Genomic DNA, 15,578 nt, shown 5'->3' with positions numbered 1-15,578 from the left:
CCAGAACAAATTCAAGGAAATGTAGAGTATTATACAGTCATGAGTTCTCCCTTCCATCTTATATAGTGCAGGTGAACAGCAAACCTGGTTTAAAAAGAATTATAATAAAGCAACACCTCAGGGCACAACGCCTCTCCCTCATGTGACCTCCTTGTTGTATGTACTGACATGTATGTGGAACTGTTAGAGGCACACATACACTACATGTTGTTTTTAAATGTATGCAAATTGAAAAGTATTTAGTCTGTCTTTTTTGCTTTATGTTGGACCCCAGTAAGACTAGCTGTCGCCATAGGAGTTTACTAATGGGGATCCTAATCAACCACATCAAACAGAGAGAATGCAGAATGTAACAATCAAATCACTTTATTCGCCAATTCATTCATACAGGCAAATAAAATAGCATGGGCTCTACAGTGTACACACACGCTCACACATACAGTCATGGTTGGGTGGATATCTTACAATGCAAATAGAAGACCTGGGTCGCATTCAGGAGACAAATGGGAGAAAAAAAACTAACAATTGCATTCCTATTGGACAAGTTATCTTTTTGGAAATGTAATGCACCTCCTAAACACACCCCTTGTCTGAGTAAAATAAAACTACATGGCGATTGGGAACCGAGGATTCTGTTCCCAATCGGGGGTCAAGGTTGGGGAGGGAGAGTCTTGCATTCACTCATTTCCGCTGTCCTCTGTGTCGTCTTCTCCTCCCTCGATCCGTCCCTCCGTCTCTCCATCCCTCCCTCTCTCGGGGTAGTTGAGGATGTGGCGGTTGGCCTGAATGAGGTACTGCTGCTGTTTGAAATACACCTTCAACACTCCCTTCATCACCACAAATGCTATACCACCCTACAACACAGAGAAGGAGAGCGAGAGACAAACATAAAACAAATGCTACCCCAGCCTTGAGACATACTGTACAAATACTCTCCCCTCACCAGAACGGTGCGTTGCAGAGATGAGGGTACCCTGCCGAAGATCAGTCGTCCCACCAGGCTGGCTACAGAGGGGAAGATGAGAGCTCCACACAGAGTACGAGACACTGACAGGTGGTCCCCTCCATTACCCCCATCAGCTGGCACACGGGGCAACGGACGACCTATACCTGGGAGGGAGGGGAAGAGGGGAAGAGTTAAAAATTGTTTTGTTAAATTCATTTCATTTGCAGAATGTACTATATGCTGTAACGTTTACTAAACCTCTAGAGTTAACCATACCTCAGACAGACCGACCCCAGGCAGACAACCTGTCTTCTCACTTTTGTATGCATGCATGTATGTATGTATGTATGTATGTATGTATGTATGTATGTATGTATGTATGTATGTATGTATGTATGTATGTATGTATGTATGTATGCATGTATGTATGCATGTATGTATGTACATACAGTGGGGCAAAAAAGTATTTAGTCAGCCACCAATTGTGCAAGTTCTCCCACTGAAAAAGATGAGAGAGGCCTGTAATTTTCATCATAGGTACACTTCAACTATGACAGACAAAATGAGAGAGAAAAAAATAAGTAATGGTGGAAAATAAGTATTTGGTCACCTACAAACAAGCAAGATTTCTGGCTCTCACAGACCTGTAACTTCTTCTTTAAGAGGCTCCTCGGTCCTCCACTCGTTACCTGTATTAATGGCACCTGTTTGAACTTGTTATCAGTATAAAAGACACCTGTCCACAACCTCAAACAGTCACACTCCAAACTCCACTATGGCCAAGACCAAAGAGCTGTCATAGGACACCAGAAACAAAATTGTAGACCTGCACCAGGCTGGGAAGACTGAATCTGCAATAGGTAAGCAGCTTGGTTTGAAGAAATCAACTGTGGGAGAAATTATTAGGAAATGGAAGACATACAAGACCACTGATAATCTCCCTCGATCTAGGGCTCCACGCAAGATCTCACCCCGTGGGGTCAAAATGATCACAAGAACGGTCAGCAAAATTCCCAGAACCACATGGGCGGACCTAGTGAATGACCTGCAGAGAGCTGGGACCAAAGTAACAAAGCCTACCATCAGTAACACACTACGCCGCCAGGGACTCAAATCCTGCAGTGCCAGACGTGTCCCCCTGCTTAAGCCAGTACATGTCCAGGCCCGTCTGAAGTTTGCTAGAGAGCATTTGGATGATCCAGAAGAAGATTGGGAGAATGTCATATGGTTAGATGAAACCAAAATAGAACTTTTTGGTAAAAACTCAACTCGTCGTGTTTGGAGGACAAAGACTGCTGAGTTGCATCCAAAGAACACCATACCTACTGTGAAGCATGGGGGTGGAAACATCATGCTTTGGGGCTGTTTTTCTGCAAAGGGACCAGGACGACTGATCCGTGTAAAGGAAAGAATGAATGGGGCCATGTATCATGAGATTTTGAGTGAAAACCTCCTTCCATCAGCAAGGGCATTGAAGATGAAACGTGGCTGGGTCTTTCAGCATGACAATGATCCCAAACACACCGCCCGGGCAACGAAGGAATGGCTTCGTAAGAAGCATTTCAAGGTCCTGGAGTGGCCTAGCCAATCTCCAGATCTCAACCCCATAGAAAATCTTTGGAGGGAGTTGAACGTCTGTGTTGCCCAGCAACAGCCCCAAAACATCACTGCTCTAGAGGAGATCTGCATGGAGGAATGGGCCAAAATACCAGCAACAGTGTGTGAAAACCTTGTGAAGACTTACAGAAAACGTTTGACCTCTGTCATTGCCAACAAATGGTATATAACATTGAGTATTGAGATAAACTTTGTTATTGACCAAATACTTATTTTCCACCATAATTTGCAAATACATTCATATAAAAATCCTACAATGTGATTTTCTGGATTTTTTTCTCTCTCATTTTGTCTGTCATAGTTGAAGTGTACCTATGATGAAAATTACAGGCCTCTCTCATCTTTTTCAGTGGGAGAACTTGCACAATTGGTGGCTGACTAAATACTTTTTTGCCCCACTGTATGTATGTATGTATGCATGCATGTATACCTGGCAATAGCAGCTGTAGTTTAGAGGAGTGTCTCTGCCATAGTCTCAGTATGTAGTCCTCCCAGCGGATCATCTTGCCCAGGACAAGCATCACTGGGATGGTAGGTAGACCCATCAGGAGGAACAGAGGATCTGCTCTCTCCATCACATCCAAGCCCTTCTTATGGCCCACCACCTGGAGAAAGAGGGAGGGAAAGAGGTGAACTGGGACTCTTGTGTTTTGAGTTGCATTGTTGTTTGCAATGGATTCACTGAACTAGTTACTGAACTAGTGAGTAGTTAGTGTTAGTTATGGGTCAAAGGTTAGAGGTCAAGGGTATAACGGGTATGACAGGGTTAAGGTTCAGTGGTCAGAGGTCAAGAGGCATGTACCTGCATGACAGTCACAGCTCCATAGGTGACAGCTGACCAATAGACTGTCCCCACCACCACACCGGCAGCAGTGAATGGACTGGCCCGTGACAGAGCACTGTCCATCTGCTGGAGGAAGTATACCAACGGCCCTGGAGGGTGGGGGGGACAAACATATACAGACAGCCATGAACTAACTGACACACCTGGACATGAAAGCTACAGAATAGAGCTTTCATTGTGGTGTGTAGTGTGTTTGTTCTATATCCCACCTTGGGTAAGATGGGTGTGTGTGTTAGTTACCCATTTTGGGAAAGACAATGCGGTACTCTGTGCCACACTGAGGGCAGCTGACGGCTCCTCCACTGTTTCCTTTCTGCTTCTCATCGAGCCAACGCTGCAGACAGGCCTGGTGGATCCACTTGGTACAGCCCTTACATCTGCAGGGGCTCACCCACTCTGCCACGCGATCCTCTCTCTCTGTCGCAAAACACACCCAGCAGTGCCTGGGAGACACAGGTTAATGCGCACGCGCGCGAGCACACACACACACACACACACACACACACACACACACTTACTTCTCAGGGGGCTCCTCCACACAGGCCATCTTGTGTCTGTTCAGTTCCTCTAGGTCCCCGTCTCACCATGGGCCAGCCAGGCAAGACCTACACACACATTATTTCACTAAAATATAGACAGCATTTCGCTAAATATAGACAGCATTTATTTACTAACTGCCTGTATTAGCTTGCTTCTTCTACGTTCACAAACTCACTTCCGGTCAAACGTGTAACTGGCTACAAAGGCCTTGGCTAAATTACATGCCCCAGTGACCACTGCAAACTAATCTTAGCTATAGTTAATGCTGTGATGCATATTTTCTATGTTTTAGTTGGATCAGAAAATGACATGTCCATACAATTTGCCATTCATAAGTTTTAATCGCTTTGTGATACTTGCTAACGGGTAAGTGTTAAGAGTAGCCATACTAGCTCCGGTACGTAACTACCTAGCTAGCTAACTATAGATTAGAAGAATTCATAACTTTAAGTTGTTGTTGAATAATGACAGTGGTTTCTTACCTCGACAATACCTCTATATAAAAATCCCGAAGTAGCTTTACAGTCAGTTTTTAAACTGGTTGGATGACAATAAAAGAGTTTGGATTTATACAAAATATTCCAACTGCCTGTCCTACGGACGGACAAAAATACAAAACAGTCTTTCCGGTTACAGACACTTTTTTCTTAAAGGCAAATACATGTTTTTTCTCAAACTTGAACATTTTTGGATGTTGTGGAATTTACAGACAAATAAAACAGACATAATTTCTGTAATTGCCCATGATTTCCCAAACATGCACATAATGTAATAATGTAATAATGTAATGTAATAGACATTATGTTTCCACCCTCTCTGATGCTCATCTATTCATCTTGTAAAGGGGGAAAGTTTATTTAGCTGAAGGTACATTTATTCATAAAGATGGTGATGATGATAATAATGATTATGATGATGGAAAAGCAAGCCGGCAAAAACAGTGCACAAGCTCACAACCCTAAATCTGGGGTTGACAGCGAGCACGTGGGCTCCAGCTGGCAGTATTGCCATTGGCTGTTGCCACTGTCAGTCTACTCTAGAGACAACCGCATACCTACTGGGTTGGGTTGTGATCAACGCAAGCAGCAGCGACCAGTGGTCTGAGACCAGAGTGACAGGGCGTTATTTACATGATTAAAATATATAATAGGCAAGATTGTATCAAAGGATTAATAGAATCATATCTTAAACAATTAGTTCGTCATGGAGTCCTATGACATTATAGCTAACCAGCCGGTTGTGATCGATAATGTAAGTATGATGTCACTCATCCACACCCTTGCCTAGCTAACGACTAGCCAGGGAGGTTAGCTAGCTAGTGTTGTGTTGGAGGTTTTGATCAAAGATTTTTTATAACTAAACCAAGATAGGCCACGGCCTGTCGTTTCCAATGGAAACAAAATCATAGTGGGCTGAACAAGGAAAGAGGTGGGCAGAGCGGAGTACGAGCTAGCGAGAACCTATCGGCCTGTTCTAGCATACATCTGCATATTTCCGTCAGGGAATGCCTATTCTGAAGTGCGCGTGTGCAATAACTCAATTCGCCTTTGCACCCCGTCTATACGCCACTTTTTTTTTACTTTGGCAAAGGGTTAGTCTACAACATATTCTATTTTTGGGAAAAGAAAACTGTAATGAGATCAAATGTTTCATCTATGAGTACATTTGCATAATGTTGGCCAAAATCCATCTTCTCCCACTGCCCGCCACTGGGCTTCCTCTCACTACCATATTCGGTAGTGAGTGGAAACGCCAAGCGGATGATTCACATTTATACATCCGGTGAAATATCTTCTTATTGTTCTAGCTGTGCTTTGATAGCTGACATTACTGAATACATTGTACTAGCTTATTATTCATAAATATATTCCACTTGCGCTTAGCCTCCTCTTTCCACGTGCACCTCGTGTAGTAGAATGTCTCTTTGTCAAATATGTATGTTGCTGTGTGTGCTGCAGAATCAGCTAACGTTGTTATTTTTCATCCAAACACTGGTTTGCCTGTATCGTCCTCATCATATATGTTATGTTCTGGAAGAATAACTATCTAACTAGATTGATATGATACATTTACAGTTAACGTCAGGCACTAGCTAGGTAACTAGCTGCAACACCGGCTAGATATACAGTTGTGTCGCCGGGAGACAAACCCCACCTTGCGAACGGCTAGCCATCTATGCGAAATGCGTTGGCCGAGAAAGAAGTTAGCTAGCAGCGTTAGCTATCGCCACCTGTCACTGATTATGCGCACCACACTAGAAATAAAAAACTTAATTCCAAAATGAGCTTATTTGCTAGATAATTGGACATGAATGAGTGTACCGGACCTTGCAGGTGATAACTGTTGTGTTGTTGTCAACATAATACTATTTATTTTTTAAATTTTTATTTCACCTTTATTTAACCAGGTAGGCTAGTTGAGAACAAGTTCTCATTTGCAACTGCGACCTGGCCAAGATAAAGCATAGCAGTGTGAGCAGACAACAAAGAGTTACACATGGAGTAAACAATTAACAAGTCAATAACACAGTAGAAACCAAAGGGGGAGTCTATATACAATGTGTGCAAAAGGCATGAGGAGGTAGGCATGAGCCCAGAGGCCTTTCATGGGCTAATGCTTTACTCAAACCCTTATAGGAAGGAAACACTAGGCATGTTAAAGCCCAGTGATGCTGCCATAACCCAGAAGATAGGGGCTGTAATGTGTGTGTGATGTCTCAGACAGAGTGGGATAATGCCATCCGCTACACACACACACAGACACGAGGAGTGTTAATTGTGGTGGGTTGGGACAGACAACTTAAGTAGTCATAGCTTGATAGGAATAACTTTCTCTCCTGTCCTATCTCTCCTAATCTTCCCTCTACCTCTCCTACTCTTCCCTCTACCTCCATCTGTCTCTCCCCAGGGTTCAGGTGTTGTCAAAGCTGGCTTTGCTGGAGACCAGATCCCCAAATACTGCTTCCCCAACTAGTAAGACCTCCTTTATTTGTACCTATCCTACATCAATAAGACACAGCTGTGATTCAGATCAATAACATCTGTGGGGTTGTTTCTAACTGTGTTGTGTTCTGCTGTGTGTGATCCAGTGTGGGCCGTCCCAAGCACGTGCGCGTGATGGCAGGAGCCCTGGAGGGGGACCTCTTCATTGGACCCAAAGCAGAGGTAGGCTTCATACCATAGCCTTACACACACACACTATGAAGGGGCCAGTTTCAACAAGCCTCTAACCCTTCTCTTATCCCTCCCTCCCAGGAGCATAGAGGGTTGCTGTCAGTAAGGTATCCTATGGAGCATGGTATAGTGAAGGACTGGAACGATATGGAGAGGATCTGGCAGTACGTCTACTCTAAGGAACAGCTGCAGACCTTCTCAGAGGAGGTGGGCTCTCCTCTCATCTCCTTATTCTCCTCCTCCCCTTTTCCTCTCTCTAATCTCCTCAATGTGTGAACCGTTAACCATTGTTGTAAATGTTAGGCTTCTTGATTTATTGAATTGTATAAAAAATTATGGATGTTGTGAAAAGTAGGGAGCTAGTATGACTAAGAAAGGGATTTTCAGCCTTCTGGCTCACATGCTAACTAGATCTGTCTTCCCCTCCAGCACCCTGTCCTGCTGACTGAAGCCCCTCTGAACCCCAGTAAGAACAGGGAGAAGGCGGCTGAGGTGTTCTTTGAGACCTTCAATGTTCCCGCCCTCTTTATCTCCATGCAGGCAGTCCTCAGTCTGTGAGTACGCTACACTGTTTGTGTGTTTGTGTACATACCGTGTGTGTTAGTGTGTGCAGGCACGCTTCTGTGTGTTTGTTATACTCACGCCCCTTTCTCTGGTCCAGCTATGCGACAGGGCGTACCACAGGTGTGGTGTTGGATGCGGGCGACGGGGTGACCCATGCGGTGCCCATCTACGAGGGCTTTGCCATTCCCCACTCCATCATGAGGGTGGACATCGCTGGCAGGGACGTGTCCCGTTACCTCCGGCTGCTGCTACGCAAGGAGGGCTATGACTTCCATACCTCCGCAGAGTTTGAGGTGGTCCGCACCATTAAAGAGGTAAGGGACGGACAGTGTGTGTGTGTGACCTAACTAGAAGAAAATGAAGGGCTCAATAGGAATTGCTGTCAATTAGGGCTGGGCGATATGGCCTAAAAATCACACCTCAATTTTTTTTTCAAACTTATGGGTGATTCACAATATATATCTCTTAGAATTTTTTTTTTTTAAAGTTCTCTCTAAATAAGCATTGTTGTACAATTAATGGTCAAATGCACTGCATTTCACACAGTCAGCAATAATCGAATGAATTCAGGGCTTGTGAAGTTATACCTAGGATAAATATAAGCCTTCCACAACCATAAGACACACTAATAATTATTTTATCAAAATAATTCAACCTGCTTTTTACATTTTTTATAATCGCTGATCCAGCTTTCAAGTCTGTCTATGAAATTGCCCTTTTTTGTTGCAAATGTACCCAGAACCATGCACATCCACTAATAATGACTAACTTCTTATAGCAGGCAGGCTATAGGACATTAACACAGGTCTCATCAACAATCTCTCCAGCCCACGTGCTGGTGATTAGCCAGCTAATTTTATATTTCAAGTTTAAGCCAACTTAGATGTATCTGCTAGCTAACAAGGCAAAACAGTTGAATAGTTATAAACACACCCTGCTGTCTGTCTCCAACAGTTTGAACACCATGCTAGCCTGTCCACTTTGTTCACATGTTGAAATCAAGTGGTCTACCTTATTTCTCAGAATGACAATGAGTTGACAATTCCTTATATAATTGCGTTTTATGCTTATTGCACATTTATAAAACACAGACTAGACCATATAAGTCTTTGGCTAAAATGCTGCGAGTGGTATGTGACACAACAAACTTAGCCTTATTTTTCCAGAATCAATGTTTATTGATACTCCTGTTTTAGTAATGTCTGCTCTGTACGCAATGTGAGTAGTGGAGACATACAAAGGGTATCTTCAGAAAGGTTAACTTGTCCTTTATTACAGTTAAATAATGTCCAATGTGTTTGTGTCCATATGACTGATTCTGTTGACCTCAAATTCAAATAGCGATTTGAAACCGCTTATTTTCTTTGTGCTTATTTTGGACCTAAGTTTGTCATCTGCCTTCCCGACTTTGGGACAACGACTCCCATTGTTAGGGTTGAGATGTGCATCTCATCATTACATACAGATCTCTGGTGTAAATGGGGAGGTGCACACAGCACAGAAGGAGCAAAAGAGACGGGACCAAAAATACAACACGAGAACAAGCGGACATAAACGCTCATAAAGACAAAATGCGATACAGGCATTTGGAATATCGCGGAAAAACATATATTCAAATTAATCTAATTAATTCAATATATTGGACAGCCTTACTGTCAATAGGGATGTCTTGGTAATGTGTGTGTTTCTGTCCTCAGAGAGCCTGCTACCTGTCCCTGAACCCACAGAAGGATGAGACTCTGGAGACCGAGAAGGCCCAGTACACCCTCCCTGACGGTAGCACGCTGGATGTGAGTCAAACATCACACACACCTTTGTTTTATTTTGAGGGACTACAATCATCAACATCATCATCACTTCGACACTCAGTTGACCCAAACTCTGACCTTTGACCTCTGCCCCCTGTCCAGATTGGTCCAGCCAGGTTCCGCGCCCCAGAGCTGCTGTTCAGGCCAGACTTGATCGGAGACGAGAGTGAGGGGATCCACGAGGTGCTGGCCTTCGCTATCCAGAAATCTGACATGGACCTCCGACGCACACTCTTCTCCAACATCGTACTGTCTGGAGGATCCACACTGCTCAAAGGTTACACACACACACACACACACTGACCAACAACAACTAATACTAGTGTGTTGTGAAAGTGGGTGTTTTCTCATGTGGTTTAAGGCTCCTTAGCTAACAGTCTTTTCTGTTGCAGGCTTCGGGGACAGGTTACTAAGCGAAGTGAAGAAGCTCGCTCCCAAAGACGTGAAGATCAAGGTATAGTAACTAATGACCCAACTTTTCACCTCTTCTTGGCCAGAGCTCAGCATGTTGCTATATGAGTCTGTTTTTAGCATGTGTGGACAGGATGTCTCCTCAGCATGTTGCTATATGAGTCTGTTTTTAACATGTGTGGACAGGATGTCTCCTCAGCATGTTGCTATATGAGTCTGTTTTTAGCATGTGTGGACAGGATGTCTCCTCAGCATGTTGCTATATGAGTCTGTTTTTAGCATGTGTGGACAGGATGTCTCCTCAGCATGTTGCTATATGAGTCTGTTTTTAGCATGTGTGGGCAGGATGTCTCCTCAGCATGTTGCTATATGAGTCTGTTTTTAGCATGTGTGGACAGGATGTCTCCTCAGCATGTTGCTATATGAGTCTGTTTTTAGCATGTGTGGACAGGATGTCTCCTCAGCATGTTGCTATATGAGTCTGTTTTTAGCATGTGTGGACAGGATGTCTCCTCAGCATGTTGCTATATGAGTCTGTTTTTAACATGTGTGGACAGGATGTCTCCTCAGCATGTTGCTATATGAGTCTGTTTTTAGCATGTGTGGACAGGATGTCTCCTCAGCATGTTGCTATATGAGTCTGTTTTTAGCATGTGTGGACAGGATGTCTCCTCAGCAAGTCCCTGCTGACTTTCTGTCTCTCTGTGTTTCCTGTCCAGATTTCCGCCCCTCAGGAGAGGCTCTACTCCACGTGGATCGGGTAAGAGATCACCACACACAGACTCACTCTCACATCTCTCTGTTCCCTAATCCCTCTCTCCTTTCCTCCCTCTATTGTGTTCTGCGTAGTGGCTCCATCCTGGCGTCGTTGGACACCTTTAAGAAAATGTGGGTCAGCAAGAAGGAGTATGAGGAGGACAGAGCACGGGCCATCCACAGGAAGACCTTCTAACACCGCGGCCCTTAAACTGACCTCAACATGATCTATCTGCCCTGTGCTGCCCCAACCTGTCACGACACTACCCTCCAATGCTCCTGTATTTGCTCTGTTGCCCCACATTACTGATTTGCCCCAACATCTGGAACTATCCCACAGCCCCATGTCTGCCCCTCCCCTTAAGGCCTCCCCCATCCTCTGGCAAGGGGACTTTCCATATACACCCTCCCTCAATTCAGCATGCCTTCTGTTACCAGCCATGTGGGAGAGAGCGGGGTGGCCCTTCAGGCAAGCCTGTGGCCCTCTCACCTCCTCCCTCCTCACACACCCAGGGCTGAGTGGGAATTTGTCAATACTGTGGACTGTTCTTTCTGTTCTTAAAGGGGAAATGCTATACTCAACCCTGAAGTATTTATATTACTCTCCTATCTACCCTGCCCTGTACGATACCTTGCAATCATCCAATGACAAAGAAGGTGAATGTTTTTCGATTCTGTAAGAATTCCATTCCAAACCGAAGATTGATTTAATTGTTTTGCGTTCTTTAAAAAAATATCTTGGTCGTCACAGTTACAAATCACCATGTTAATGTCAACGGTTGAATTCACCATTGTTTTCTTAATTTTTTTTGTTTCCATTTGTTGAATTAGATTGTGTTGAGGGTCAGGGTTAAGATAGTCTGCTATAGGAATAGGTCATGCTGTAGACTGGTAGAGAATACCACTGTGTTTTACATTGCCTCATCACATATTCAAGGAATTAATTGGAAAACATTCAAAGAACTTCTCTTTCCACCAACCCTCCCACATGTGTTCTTCATCAACAACTAATGGACATGTTTAGACGACAGCGATGTTTAACCCTTCGTTATGATGTGTAAAGTATCTCCATTCAGTTAGCTGTGTTTTTTTCTCTTTGTTTGAAAATGACATTAGTGGAAATGGTTTGATAACAAAGGACGGGTGAGATGTATCCTCCTCACTCGGTACCAAATCCAACGGGGGGATTTCAACTTTAAATAACCATTAGATCACCATTGCTATTTCTAAATGACCGTTTAAGATATGACAGTTAAACTTTGGGACCAGCTGAATGGGACCCTTGAATGCCTTGTAAAGATTAAACAGGACAAAGTGCTGTCCATAAAGCATGTTAGTGTTCTGTACTGCACAGAGACTGATCTGAGAGCTGTATGCCTGGACAGGATCATCTCTGAGGAGGTCCAAGTCTCCACTAACCATTGATACAATACAGGTTCATATTTAATAATCACCTTTCTGGTTAACCTTCAGATTGATGAAGGCTTATCTGATCCTAGATCTGTGGTTATGGGCAGCTACAACCTGGAGTGATCTCTGATCTCGGTGTTAGTCAAGGGTCAGGGACTAGCTGAATATTGGGTGAAAGGCCACAGAGATCAAACATTGTAATTTGATTTCTCTCCAAAGACTCCATATTTGGCTCCATTTAAAGGATGGTGGAAATCACCTGTTAAATGTTCCCTGTAAGTTATTTTAAAACACCATAAGTGTATGGGTTAGAACAATTGAGAGAGAGCAATGTTTAGTTGCTATAGACTGTAGTAGGACCATTCACATAATAAGCATGTAGAAGCACAAGATGGTGGATTATTATCAGTTAGTTTTCTACCCTCTATTCCCCCTCATGTACAACTAGAAGCCTGGGTGTTATTATGGCTGATTTCCCTATGTCTCAGTGGCAGTAAAGGGCTTGTGTCCAAAGCTGTGTCCGCCTTACTCCTGTGCCCTGGCACCGGAAAGTCCACTTCAGATTCTGGGTGTTTTTTAAAAGGTTCTATACTTAAAAAGCCTTGTGTACAGTGGACTGCTTTTCAAAACGTCAAAAAAGAAAATAAATGTACAATACTGTTTATTCAAGTGTTGCTTTTACCTTTCATTTTGTAAATTCAGTATAATAAATACGTTAATGACAGCTGTTGGAGGTGTCTGGTCTTTAATTAATTCATCTTTATGATAATCATAACCAACAAGATGCTATGAATTGTTTCATACATTGTGACCCACTTCAGTTAAACTCTGGTGACTTTGGTCACATATTAAACTATCTTCTAAAGGCTTTATAAGGCATTCATTCAGAAGTACTACACTTTACAATGAAAGTCATACCACATCCAGGAGCATGAGGTAGATATTAGAACACTCAGTGAAAGAACCACTGAACTGGAGAGACAGGTGAACGAAGAGAGGGATGAAGAGAATAACATTTGGTATTTTATTAGGATCCCCATTAGCTGTTGCAAAAGCATAAGCTACTCATCCTGGGGTCCAACACAAAACATGAAACATTACATAATACAGAACATCAATAGACAAGAACAGCTCAAGGACAGAACTACATACATTCAAAAGAGAACTGGAGAGGAAGCTGAAGAGAGAATCTGGCAGGAGGGAGGAGATGGAGAGAAAGCTAAAGAGACTGAGAGCGAAGAGAGAATGAGAGGAGGGAGAGGGAGGGAGGAGAGACACAGACAGGAGATTGAGGAGATGAGAGGAAGCTATGAAGGAGAGGCCAGAGTTGAAGCAGAGAGAAACCTGGTGAAGATAGTCCTGCCTGAGTTACAGAGGAACATCATGATCTCACAGACTAAGATGGAGAGGGAGTTAAGCAGACAGATGGAGAAGAAGAATAGACAGATGGAGGAGAAGGATAGAGAGAGGGAGGAGAAGGATATAGAGATGGAGGAGAAGGATAGAGAGATGGAGGAGAAGGATAGAGAGATGGTGGAAAAGGATAGAGAGATAGAGGAGAAGAATAGACAGATGGAGGAGAAGGATAGAGAGATGGTGGAAAAGGATAGAGTACCTCCTGTATATAGCCTTGCTACTGTTATTTTACTGCTGCTCTTGAACATTTTTTTTTTTCTTATCTATTTTTTACTTAACACTTCTTTTTCTTAAAACTGCGTTGTTGGTTAAGCGCCTGTAAGTAAGCATTTCACTGTAAGGTCTACCTACACCTGTTGTATTCGGTGCATGTGACAAATACAATCATTCACAATGTGAGATCAAAAGTGGTCGTCTTACTATTTCAGCAGTGTCATTTTTTCTATTTGTATAAGTGGTTATGTTACATGTTGAAACTTGAAATATAAGTATCTCTACAGTGAAGGATTTATTAGTAATTCATTTATTTTCGTTGTCATGCATAGTTTATTAGTTCAAAGAAACCCTTTAATAATGAGTGATTTGAATGACACATCCATTGTGAATTTACTCCCACATTAACAATCAGACTCCCAATGACAACCACCACCTGAGATGGCTATTATTATGGCTATTATTATGGCTATTATTGCAACAAAACTTAGTAAGGAGTCAGTGGGAATTTCTTGTCTTGAATGATTCAATCTCAGGAGACCAGAGGAAGTTATGGAGCATCAGTCTGAATGGAGGTGTCCATATGACTGACAGGCGAGGAGTTAAACAGACATGCAGTAACCTTCTCTGGCCACTAGATGTCTCTGTGGCACCACCAGAGGAGCAGGAGGAACCATGAGGAGTATAGGAGCAGGAGTAAGCTACAGATAACTGCGAAAAATAAAGGAAACACCAGCATAAAACATCTCAACAGGGCGTTGGGCCTCCACGATCCAGGACAGATTCAATGCATCTTGTCATAGATTCTACAAATGTATGGAACTTGGAGGAATGCGACACCATTCTTCCACAAGAAATTCCATCATTTGATGTTTTGTTGATGGAAAACGCTGTCTCAGTCGCCGCTCCAGAATCTCCCATAAGTGTTCAATTGGGTTGAGATCTGATGACTGAGATAGCCAATGCATATGGCTAACATCATTTTCATGCTCATCAAACCATTCAGTGACCACTCGTGCCCTGTGGATGGGGCCGTTGTCATCCTATGGGGGCATAGCCATGGAGCCAAAATAATGACCTGGCCAGCATTTTTATACATGACCCTAAGCATGGTGGGATGTTAATTGCTTAATTAACTCAGGAACCACACCTGTGTGGAATAACCTGCTTTCAATATACTTTGTATCCATCATTTCTCGTGTATCCATTATTTTGGCAGTTACCTGTACACTTACTATGGCTGTCTCGATTCTTCTATGAGGAAGAGAGATACGAAACCCGCTTTCTTTATCTTCTATATGGTATGTTTGCTCTCAGCTCATTGAGCCCAAAGGGACAGATATTAATTCACATATCAGCCGAGGGCCACCGTAGTGTAGGGACAGTTTGAGTGTTAGTGTGTATGTGTGTGTGTATCTGTATTGTGTTAACACAGTTGCTATGCAGTTATCTTTGCTGTGGCATTGTGTGCAGTTATCTTTGCTGTTGCATTGTGTGAATGGCTCCTGCCCAGATCCCCAGTCACCAACACACAGAGCACAGACAGAGAGAGAAAGTTATAAAAGAGATATGATACTAGTGGTTGGCATATACACTTTCACCTGGCAGTGTGTGTGAGTTTGTGGGCATGCCTGTGTCTGCTTGTGCACATGGTTTTGTGTGTGTGTGTGTGTGGGGGGGGGGGGGGGGGGGCTCATAATAATGGGGCGGCAGGGTAGCCTAGTGGTTAGAGCATTGGACTAGTAACCGAAAGGTTGCAAGTTCAAATCCCTGAGCTGACAAGGTACAAAATCTGTCGTTCTGCCCCTGAACAGGCAGTTAACCCACAGTTCCTAGGCCGTCATTGAAAATAAGAATTTGTTCTTAACTGACTTGCCTAG

The 15,578-nt window shown here is 43.3% G+C and overlaps 2 protein-coding genes across 2 annotated transcripts; one reads left to right on the top strand and one right to left on the bottom strand.

Annotated features, from left to right (window-relative positions):
• Nucleotides 1-350: 350 nt before the first annotated feature.
• Nucleotides 351-4,581, bottom strand: LOC109868576 (E3 ubiquitin-protein ligase MARCH5). The gene is made up of 7 exons (XM_020458231.2): nt 4,430-4,581; nt 3,926-4,012; nt 3,648-3,850; nt 3,366-3,496; nt 2,994-3,168; nt 944-1,110; nt 351-854 (listed from the first exon to the last, which is right to left on the bottom strand). The coding sequence occupies exons 2-7, from the start codon at nt 3,952-3,954 to the stop codon at nt 678-680; spliced, it is 882 nt and encodes a 293-aa protein (XP_020313820.1). The 5' UTR covers nt 3,955-4,012; nt 4,430-4,581; the 3' UTR covers nt 351-677.
• A 390-nt stretch (nt 4,582-4,971) lies between these two features.
• Nucleotides 4,972-12,793, top strand: LOC109868695 (beta-centractin-like). Its single transcript, XM_020458418.2, has 11 exons — nt 4,972-5,198; nt 6,855-6,919; nt 7,036-7,111; nt 7,202-7,327; nt 7,550-7,674; nt 7,782-7,998; nt 9,382-9,474; nt 9,595-9,769; nt 9,885-9,946; nt 10,623-10,663; nt 10,753-12,793. Exons 1-11 carry the CDS (start codon nt 5,151-5,153, stop codon nt 10,853-10,855), a joined length of 1,131 nt encoding a protein of 376 aa, XP_020314007.1. The 5' UTR covers nt 4,972-5,150; the 3' UTR covers nt 10,856-12,793.
• The last annotated feature ends 2,785 nt before the right edge of the window (nt 12,794-15,578 follow it).

This window comes from Oncorhynchus kisutch, linkage group LG23 (genome assembly GCF_002021735.2).
Source record: "Oncorhynchus kisutch isolate 150728-3 linkage group LG23, Okis_V2, whole genome shotgun sequence".
Taxonomy (NCBI): Eukaryota; Metazoa; Chordata; class Actinopteri; order Salmoniformes; family Salmonidae; genus Oncorhynchus; species Oncorhynchus kisutch.
This window is presented reverse-complemented; position numbering and strand designations above follow the sequence as displayed.

What these genes read in the sequence shown, in the direction of transcription:
- LOC109868576 (XM_020458231.2), bottom strand. Translation starts at nt 3,954, where the DNA reads ATGGCCTGTGTGGAGGAGCCCCCTGAGAA. An exon ending in GTGGAGGAGCCCCCTGAGAA is followed by an intron (nt 3,851 to 3,925) that starts GTAAGTGTGTGT and finishes TGTGTCTCCCAG; the next exon opens with GCACTGCTGGGTGTGTTTTG. An exon ending in CTCTGCAACGCACCGTTCTG is followed by an intron (nt 855 to 943) that starts GTGAGGGGAGAG and finishes TCTGTGTTGTAG; the next exon opens with GGTGGTATAGCATTTGTGGT.
- LOC109868695 (XM_020458418.2), top strand. Translation starts at nt 5,151, where the DNA reads ATGGAGTCCTATGACATTATAGCTAACCAGCCGGTTGTGATCGATAAT. An exon ending in AAATACTGCTTCCCCAACTA is followed by an intron (nt 6,920 to 7,035) that starts GTAAGACCTCCT and finishes TGTGTGATCCAG; the next exon opens with TGTGGGCCGTCCCAAGCACG. An exon ending in TCATTGGACCCAAAGCAGAG is followed by an intron (nt 7,112 to 7,201) that starts GTAGGCTTCATA and finishes CCTCCCTCCCAG; the next exon opens with GAGCATAGAGGGTTGCTGTC.